Genomic DNA, 10,687 nt, shown 5'->3' with positions numbered 1-10,687 from the left:
GTTCGGCAGTCCCATCTGCCGAATGAAAAATACATAAAAAACAAGAACTTATGCAACAAAAGACCGAATAATATAGTCATTTCTTCACAAGTATTATAGTCCAAGCTAAGACTGATGATTTTTATTATTGGAGCGATCACATGTTCAGTTTAATCCCTACGTGTTACAGATCCTTAAGTCACTCGGTTTATATGTGATGCAGGACTGTGTTCCACACACTTTAAGATTTTTTTTATTCAGTTCCTGATTTTATTTATGGTTTTACATCTAATTGTTGATCATTTTCCATGTTTCTCGTTTGTAGTACAGAAGCCTAATTGTGCTTAGCACTGTGTTTAGTTTAATGGCACACTAGTTTCAAATGGATTCATCTTCTTATTAGCCAGCATGAAGGCTTTCAACGGCTCTCCATGTTTATGCTTCAATAGACTAGTCGTTAAGGTTTTTTTTTTTTTATGTTCACTGTAACTGAAATATCCAATTATATGTATGGATGCCTTTAAGCTCACATGTCAGGTGGTATTACTAGTGTTACTTTGCTATGCATTAACCATTTATAGCTGCCTGAAGCTCTTCGTGTCAAACTTTGTACCTCTCCATTCATTATATGGTTTTGTGATAGATAAAACCTACACGTTTCTCATGTTTAGCTAAATAGTGCCCCTGTCTCCAAATAAGTATAGTAATTATTGTCTTACAAAATAATTTGCATCCCCTCTGACTTTAACCAATTATTTCATATTTCCCTTTATTAAAGGGTTTAGATTCATTTTCTTTAAAGCGTCTCTGATGTCATTGTTCCTCAAGCTGTATATTATTGGATTAAGCATTGGGGTCACCACTGTAAAAAACACTGACAGCATTTTGCTTGTCAACAATGATCTTTCATTAGTTGGAACAGTGTAAATACCAATAAGAGTCCCGTAGTATATGGAAACAACAGTCAGATGGGAGCTGCAGGTAGAGAAGGCTTTCTTTTTCCCACTAATTGATGGAATTTTAACAATAGTGAGAGCAATATAGACATATGACACAATTACCATTACGAAAGGTGTAACAATTACAGGGACTGATAGGAATAAAGCTGCTATATGTATTATTAAGGTATCAGAACATGAAAGCTTCAAGAGTGGATCAAAATCACAAAAGAAATGATCAATAATGTTAGGTCCACAAAATACCAGCTGAGTTATTGGCAATACAATTAATAATGCCATAATACAGCCTAACAACCAACATATAACTATTAATTTAATGCAAAATGCATGGTCCATTATAGAGTTATATTGCAGGGGGTTACAGATAGCCAAATATCGGTCATAAGACATCACTGTTAACAGTAAACATTCTAAAACTTCAAAAGCACCGAAGAAGTAGTACTGAGTTATACACGCTTTAAGAGATATAATACCTCCTTCATGATTGACGATGGAAAGCATATGAGGTGCAATATTTGTTGTCAACAAAATATCTGATATGGACATTTGAGTAAGAAAGAAATACATTGGAAAATGAAGGTGTCTGAAACATGACACCAACACGATGATGAGGACATTTCCAGATATTGTCAAACAATAAACAACAAGAATTATAGAAAATAATAAATGCCTCCTGCTGTGAAGTTGATGAAATCCCAATAGATTTATCTCAGTGACCATTGTGTGATTCTCCATGTGTATTGTCTATAGATAAAAAAAGAATGTTTCAGATTATACTTTGACAGCAGTTCTAACAGTGGATCATACCATTGCTTTAATGTATATACATTGGCATTGCTACAATCTATCAGTATACCAGCAATAACCTATTCCCCTAAACAGTGTAAATATTGGATTGATTTCATCTTGTCTTTCAAAGCAAAACAAACGCTTGTAAAAAAGATCAGTTTACCATTACAGTTGAGCGGACACCTGGGTGTTCGGGTCCAGCGGGTTCGGCCAAACATTGAAAAAAAGTCCGGGTTTGGGATCGAACTTGACCCCGAATTTGACCCCAAACCCCATTTAAGTCAATGGGGACCCGAACCTCTGGCACAAAAATGCCTCTAAAAATGTCCTGGAAAGGGCTAGAGGTTTGCAAAAGGAAGTAAAATGGGGGTAAGAGTAGGACAAGTGCCCTGCAAACAAATGTGGATAGGGAAATCACTTAAAATAGCATAAAAATAAAAAATACAGCTGAGCCATAATATAGCACTAGATGGAATCTTTGATTTTAACTTTGGAAGAACATAAATCAAAATCTAAAGCATGGCTGTCAGGAGGATCACCAGAATTACCCATTTGAGAGAGGGTTGGAGTGCAGGGTATTCTCTTTCATTGTTCAAACTGAGCTCAACTCCTGAAGCATGGAGAAAATAGCTTCACAAGCCTCTGCTATTGTGTACATAATTTATACTAAGTGACCCATAGGTTGAGGAGGTGGTGACCGTGGCGGTGTAGGTGGAAGCAGAGGTGGAGGAGGACGAGGTAGCCATCACTGTTTTTTTTATATATATATATATATATATATATATATATTTATTCTTTTTAATTGGTGTAGCCCCCAAAATATTGGGACATATAAAAAAAGAAAACAAAGAATAAGTGCACTTGAGTATAACACCGGCTGGGTGAGGCCGGTATAAATGTCTATTCTGCACAAGGTACAGACAAGTCTGGTGGGATCCATGCCTGGTTCCTTTTAATAAATGTGAGCTTGTCCACGTTGGCTGTGGACAGGTGGCTGCGCTTGTCTGTGATAACGCCCCCTGCCGTGCTAAACACACTTTCAGAAAATTCACTGGCTACAGGGCAGGCCAGCACCTCCAAGGCATAAAGGGCAAGCTCAGGCCTTGTGCTCAATTTGGAGACCCAGAAGTTGAATGGGGCAGACCCATCAGTTAGTACGTGTAGGCGTGTGCACATGTGCTGTTCACCATGTTGCTGAAATGCTGCCTCCTGCTAAGATGTTCCATATCAGATGGCGGTGCTGGTTGTTGTGGCATGCTGACAAAGCTTTTCCACATTTCGGCCATGCTAACCCTGCCTTCTGAGGTGCTGGCAGTGCCCCAGCTGCATTGGCGACTTCTTCCTCCTCCTCTGCCTCCACCTTGTGCTTCCACTGAGCCCCTGGTGTCAGTTGGGAATGTCCTCAGCAGCGCGTCTACCAGAGTGCGCTTGAAGTCGCACATCTTCCGATCACGCACCAGTAAGGGAATTAAGGACAGCACATTGTCCTTGTAATGGGAATTCAGCAGGTTGGCCACCCAGTAATCAGTACAAGTTAGAATGTGGGCAACTCGGCAGTCATTGCACAGGCACTGCAGCATATAGTCGCTCATGTGTGCCAGGCTGCCCAGAGGCAAGGACAAGCGGTCCTCTGTGGGAGGTGTATCGTCTGTGTCCTCTGTATCCCCCCAGCCACGCTCCAGTGGTGCCCACGAGCTGCGTTGGGTGCCACCCTGCTGTGAACAAGGTTCCTCCTCCTCATCCTCATCCTCCTCATCCTCCAGAACTGTGCCCTGGCTGGACAATTGTATACCTGGCCTATGCCAGTGCAGGAACCCACCCTCCAAGCCACTTGTGAATGACTGGCCTGATAACCATGGAAATGACCCCATGATCCTCCTCCTCCTCCTCCTCCTGTGCCACATCCTCTTACATCATTGCCTGAAGTGTTTTTTCAAGGAGACATAGAAGCAGGATAGTGAGGCTGAAAACAGCGTCATCAGCACTGGCCATGTTGGTGGAGTACTCAAAACAGTGCAAAATGGCACACAGGTCTCGCATGGAGGCCCACTCATTGGTGGTGAAGTGGTGCTGTTCCGTAGAGTGACTGACCCGTGCGTGCTGCAGCTGAAACTCCACTATTGCCTGCTGCTGCTCGCATAGTCTCTCCAGCATGTGCAAGGTGGAGTTCCACCTTTTAGGCACATCGCATATGAGGCGGTGAGCAGGAAGGCCGAAGTTACGCTGCAGCGCAGACAGGTGAGCAGCAGCAGGGTAAGAATGCCGAAAGCACGCACAGACGCCCCACACTTTCTGCAGCAGCTCTGATGTATCTGGGTAGTTTTTCAGGAATTTCTGCACCACCAAATTCAGCACATGCGCCAGTCAAGGGATGTGCATCAAACCGGCTAGGCCCAGAGCTGCTACGAGATTTCGCCCATTATCGCACACCACGAGGCCGGGCTTGAGGCTCAGTGGCAACAACCACTCATCGGTCTGTTGTTCCATGCCCCTCCACAGTTCCTGCGCGGTGTGGGTTTTTCCCCCCAAACATATCAGTTTTAAAACAGCCTGATGTCGTTTCCCCCTGGCTGTGCTGAAGTTGGTGCTGAAGGTGTTATGCTGAGCGGATGAGTAGGTGGTAGAGGATGAGGAAGCGGGGTAGGAGGAGGAGGCAACAGGAGGCAAAGAGAAATGCCCTGCAATCCTCGGTGGGGGAAGGACGAGTATGTAACTGCTATTCGCCTCAGGCCCAGCCGCCACTACATTTGCCCAGTGTGCAGTTAGGGAGATATAGCATCCCTGCCCATGCTTACTGGTCCACGTATCAGTGGTTATGTAGACCTTGGCACAGATGGTGTTGCTCAGTGCACACCTGATTTTGTCCGCCAATTGGTTGTGCAGGGAAGGGATGCCTCACCTGGAAAAGTAATGGCGGCTGGGAACCACATACTGTGGGACAGCCACCGCCATCAGGTTTTTAAAACTGTCCGTCTCCAACAGATGGAATGACAGCATTTCAAAGGCCAGGAATTTTGAAATGCTGGCAGTCAGGGCCAAGGATCGTGGGTGGGTAGGGCCATACTTCCTCTTCCTCTCCAGTGTTTAGGAGATGGATAGCCCAACGCTTCCATGGGACAGTGTGGAGATGCTTGGGGACGGTGGCGGACATGGTGGTGTTGCTGCCACATCCTCTGTTTGCAGGGTGGCAGGTGCCACTGTGACTCCAGAGGTGGAGGAAGAGGCCAAAACAGCAGCAGAAGAGGAAGCAGGAGGAGCCTGAGACCTTTCTCGGATTTTGAGGTGCTTACTCCACTGCAGCTGGTGCTTTGCATGTAGATGCCTGGTCATGCAGGTTGTGCTCAGGTTTAGCATGTTTATGCCTCACTTCAGTCTCTGATTGCACAGCGTGCAAACCCCTTGTGTCTTGTCGTCAGCACATTGTCTGAAGAACTGCCACGCCAGGGAACTCCTGGGAGCTGGCTTTGGTGTCCTCGGTCCCTGGGTGCGGTGGGCAGTAGCCGGCGTACCGTCTAGGGGACGGCTACTCCGCTTTTGCACCCTGCTCCCTCTTATGCTGTGCTGGTGCCTCTGTGCGACCACCGCCTCTTCCTCCAAACTGGACACGTCACTCTCATGACCTTCATTCCATGTGGGGTCTAGGATCTCATCATCCTCCACATCATCTTGCACCCACTCCTCAACCCTGTCCTCCTTGCCGGTCTGCACACTGCAGAAAGCCACAGTAGTTGGCACCTGTGTTTCATCATCAGAGACGTGCTGCGGTGGTCTTTGCATGTCCACATCCTGAGACATAAGTGGTTGTGCATCAGTGCACTCAATCTCTTCCACTTCTGGTGCAGGGCTAGGTGGATGACCCTGCAAGCAGAGTCATCAAAAAGCATAAGAGACTGCTGCATGACTTGTGTATCAGACTGCTTGGCTGATTTGCAAGGGAGTGAGGTGAAAGACAGATGGCCATGGGCTGCAGGTGTCAACTCTGAGCTTTCAGCAGGGGACCGGGTGGGAGACAATGTGCAGGAACTGGAGGCACTGTCAGCCATCGAATCTACTATCGCCTGTACTTGTTCTGGCCTCACCATTCGTAGAGCAGCATTTGGGCCTACCATATAACGCTGAAGGTTCTGTCGCGTACTCGCACCTGAGGAAGGTGTTTCACTTGTGCGTGAAGCTGGCACAGATCGACCACGTCCTCTCCTTGCAACAGGAGCTCCACCAACACCAGCAGCACCATGACCAGGGCCACGTCCCTTATTTCTCGCTCTCCTCATTCTTTGCGTTCACCCACCAAACTTACAGATGATTTATGTCAGAGGACAATGTAACCGCCAATAGTCAACAATTTTTATTTCTTTTTTTTTAGTTTATTTATTTTAGTTTATTGGACTGCAAGAAATGCACCGTACGCCGCAAATGTACTATTTGTCACCAAGAAAAAATTCGAATTTTTGAAAGTGCAATGTAACCACAGTATTTGACGCTTCTATTTGACTCTCAATTATGAAGTACAGGCCCAAAATTTACTATTTAGCAGATTAGCACACAGAAAATAAGAATGTTTTCAATAGTGCTGTAAGCGCAGTATTTGACGCTTCTATTTGACTCTCAGATATGAAGAGCATGCCCCAATTTTACTATTTAGCATATTAGCACCCAAAATAAGAATGTTTTTAATTGTGCTGTAAGCGCAGTATTTGATGCTTCTATTTGACTCTCAGATATGAAGAGCACGCCCCAAATTTACTGTTTAGTATATTAGCACCCAGAATAAGAATGTTTTCAATAGCGCTGTAAGCGCAGTATTTGACGCTTCTATTTGACTCTCAGATATTGATAGCATGCCCCAAATGTACTATTTAGCAGATTAGCACACAGAAAATAAGAATGTTTTCAATTGCGCTGTAAGCGCAGTATTTGACGCTTCTATTTGACTCTCAGATATGAATTGCACACCCCAAATATGCTATTTAGCTCCAAAAAAATTGACTTTTTAAAACTCAGATGTAACCACAGTATTTGACGCTTCTATGTGACTCTCAGATATGAAGTGCACCCCACTAAGGTACTAGTTTGCTGGTAGGCGGTTAGGGATTAGTATGCTCATAAAAAAAACTACTTTCTGTTCCTTCTGGAAAGGTAACTTTGGCCCTTGTCCCTTCCCAGTAACTTCACCACCTTAAACGAGGGATGCTTTCTCTTGGATGTGATGAATCCACATCTTGCTCTCTTTTAACTTCACATCACTGTGAGTCATGAGTAGAACTTGAACAGAAACAGTCCACTGTGGCAAAGCTTTTTGTTTTTCCAGGTTTCAGACATTGCAGCTGCTAATTCTGGGTCCCCACTTTGATGCCCAGTGCTTTGGAGTGCAATTCTTCAGGAAGATGCACTGCATCTAGCATTTCTTTCATTTGGGGTCCACTCTGAATTTGTGTCTCCTTTTGCAGTGAGGAATCCTTTTTCTTTTCTATAGTGCCCGAAAACATGCAGATCTCTGAATACATATTTTGAGTCTATGTAAATATTTATCCTCTGTCTTCCTCCAAGATATAATTCTTGTGTTGGCACAAACAACTTGCTCCATGCACTGATATGGGCTGTGCTTCAAGGATTTCATATGAAAACATAATTGCTTGTATGATTTGTAAGAAACTCTCTCTGTTAGTAACTAAAGTAATTTTCAAAAGCAACAGGTCCACGGCTCCTCCTTCTTACTAGATAAGCGCTAACAAAGTGTATGTGTATTATATTGTAAAAAATGGTAGTAAAGGAGGGTTGTGACGAGAGCAATTTCGCCACATTGCATTGGAGGAGCCTGGTTGCCCACCTGCTGCCTTTGGACTATGGACCAGACTTTAAAAGACTTATTTTCCCTGCAGAAAGGCTTATTTGTGCAGATTTAACCAAATACATGTTAATTCGGTAGTTTGTAGGCTCCATGGCAATTGAACTGTGTGAATAGGATCTGAGCGCTATTCGGTAGTTTTGTGCTCTCAGATCCCAGCTATCTGGGGATATGTGACATGTCTGTGTTTTATGTATAAAATGTGACTTTGTGTATTTTATGGTTGTTACGGTTGCCTCCAGGCTGGCTGGAAGTTGGACGTAGAAAGGATGCTCCTAGCACTCACCAAAGGATCATCAGCACCGTAGACACCATAACTACTGCATAGCCACCATAAGTACTGCAGACTCTACGAACCACCGCTGCTGGGCTGGTATCTCGCCGTCTGCTCTGTGCCCTGGACCTACGACCAGGCTCCAGTAGGTGAACCTCTTCCTTCTGTAGAGCGAAGCAGGATCAGGAACAAGAGCTCTTACTAGAGCTCAGTAGCTAAGGGAGTATGAAGAGCATAGAAATCCCTGTAGTGATTATAGCCGTCCCCTACAAACATGAGTCAAGGCTGCAAGTTAGAGGGTCAGAAGAGGTCTGAGGTGCTGGAACACCCAGCCTGGTTTTTATTACCATTTTGTAAATACAGGACCACAAACAGGGAGGGACAAAACAACCAATCATACACGTACATCATTGAAACCACTCCCAGTAATTACACACAAAATCCTCCCTTCTGTCTGTGATATAATTATGGTTTAACATAATTATCACAGACAGTAAAAATACAGTTTTTAAACATACACTGTAACTTTAAAACCATACAATCTCCATAAACTCAGCATACCTCAAGCATAAACACTTCCAAAAATCATACAAATCCCTCCAGCGGATCAAAAGTTAAGTGGAAGTCCTTTATGACCGACCGCAAGCACAATTTCCTGCCCAAAACAGTTCCATAGATTTGGGCTGTGCGGTCGGTCAATTTCATGCAGAAAAACGACTAAGTCCCATCTTCGAACGGGACTTAGTCTCTGGAGCTGCAAGTTCAGTATGGAAGAAGGTAAGGGTCAGCGGTGTTCGTGTATTTGCGCATCCGATTTTAGTTCCACAGAATCTTTAGCATACACCGCTGACCGCGTTCGAATGAACAAAGATGGCCGCCGCCACGTGTTCGACTGCCGAATGGCGGCCACCCAGCGGTCGGCAATTAAACTGCAGTAACCTCACAGCCTGGGAGGTAAATTGCCTGCACACTTTAACTTCTGGGTAGTCTGACTGTGTGGTACTTGGTTCAGTAAGCCCTATTTACTGAACCAAGAGGGAGAAAACCAGGAACAAGTTATTTTGCAGGTCTGGGGACATAGTCTTAAAGGGACATTGTTCACCAAAGTTACAAGATGTCCCCCAGACGGTTCTTAAAGGGCCATACACACCCAATAAATGTTCATACGTTTTCAGGGGCACAATCTTCCAGGGGCCATAGTCATGAGGAAGGAGGCTTGCAAATAGGCTTCTCCACAATCCAGGGAAGCAGGGCAATTTTCCATTTAAAGGGCCAGTTACAAATAGCAATTTGTAACAATGGTGTTTTACTGTCTTTGTATCCCCACGTGCATAATGGCGATTTGCCTTTGTCCTGGAGGATAATTGAATTACTTCTCAATTATCTCCAGGGCAGAGGAGAAGAAGCCAGGATGCATTGTGGGAAAGTATTGTGACTGTATGTCCTAAAATGATACATGTCTGTCTATTGTTACAGTCTCCCATCTGGTCCCCTAGGGGAGTGTCCACCAGGTGGGAGACCTGCATAAATACTGTGCGGGTAGCCCTGAGTAAACGAGACCACTGCTTGACCCTCAACACGGAGCCTTGTCTCGTTATTGGGGGGATTCACTGTATGCTGTTAGAGACTGCCAGGAGTGTAAGCCGCTTTGGAGCTTTTCCTGTTCGTCTGTTAACAGCTATTCGTGAGGTTCCAGTTCGGGAGTTTGGAGTACTACCTTATTCCCTTGTATGCAGTTCGGGAGTTTGGTGCATTCACTTGTATTCAACTTGTGAGTTTTGGTGATTCTACAGTAGCTGTGCTTGTCTCTGCAAAGGGGATTATTGTCTAAGCGGTTTTAACCCCTTGTCTGCTGAAACGGTCCGTTACAAGGGTAGTTCACATTCCTTTGTTTGTAACTGATAACTTGTACAGGTGATACTCAAAAAAAATATAACATCGTGCAAAAGTTAATTTATTTCAGTAATGCAACGCAAAAGGGGAAACTAATATATGAGATAGAAGCATTACATGCAAAGTGGAATAGTGCAAGCCATGATTTGTCATAAGTGTGATTATTATGGCTTACAGCTCATGAAAATCCCAAATTCACAATCTCAGTAAATTAGAATATTACATGCAATCAATAAAACAAGGAGTATACATAGAAAAATATCGGACCTGTGAAAAGTATAATGGATTCAATACTTGGTTTGGGCCCCTTTGCAGCAATTACTATCTCAATGTGGCATGGCATGGAAGCTATCAGCCTGTGGCAATGCTGAGGTGTTATCGAAGACCAGGATGCTTCAATAGCGGCCTTCAGCTCTTCTGCAGTGTTCAGTCTCATGTCTCTCATCTTTCTCTTGGCAATGCCTCATAGATTCTCTATGTGGATCAGGTCAGGCGAGTTTGCTGACCAATCAAGTGCAGTAATCCCACAGTCATTGAACCAGGCTGGGTGCTTTTGGCAGTGTGGGCAGTTGCCAAGTCCTGCTGGAAAATGAAGTCAGCATCCCCATAAAGCTTGTCTGCAGAAGGAAGCATGAAGTGCTCCAAAATCTCCTGGTAGACGGCTGCGTTGACCCAGGACTTCATGAAGCACAGTGGACCAACACCAGCAGATGACATGGCTCCCCATGGTGCTTTTGGAAGTGTGGGCAGGTCCCAAGTCCTGCTGGAAAATGAAGTCAGCATCCCCATAAAGCTCGTCTGCGGAAGGAAGCATGAAGTGCTCCAAAATCTCCTGGTAGACGGCTGCGTTGACCCAGGACTTCTTGAAGCACAGTGGACCAACACCAGCAGATGACATGGCTCCCCAAATCAACACAGACTGTGGAAACTTCACACTGGACTTCAAGC

The 10,687-nt window shown here is 44.7% G+C and overlaps 1 protein-coding gene across 1 annotated transcript; it reads right to left on the bottom strand.

Annotated features, from left to right (window-relative positions):
* Window positions 1-731: 731 nt before the first annotated feature.
* LOC134602004 (olfactory receptor 1M1-like) lies at window positions 732-1,673 on the bottom strand. The gene has a single exon (XM_063446507.1). It carries the CDS (start codon window positions 1,671-1,673, stop codon window positions 732-734), a length of 942 nt encoding a protein of 313 aa, XP_063302577.1.
* Window positions 1,674-10,687: the final 9,014 nt, after the last annotated feature.

Source organism: Pelobates fuscus, chromosome 3 (assembly GCF_036172605.1).
Source record: "Pelobates fuscus isolate aPelFus1 chromosome 3, aPelFus1.pri, whole genome shotgun sequence".
Classification (NCBI taxonomy): Eukaryota; Metazoa; Chordata; class Amphibia; order Anura; family Pelobatidae; genus Pelobates; species Pelobates fuscus.
This window is presented reverse-complemented; position numbering and strand designations above follow the sequence as displayed.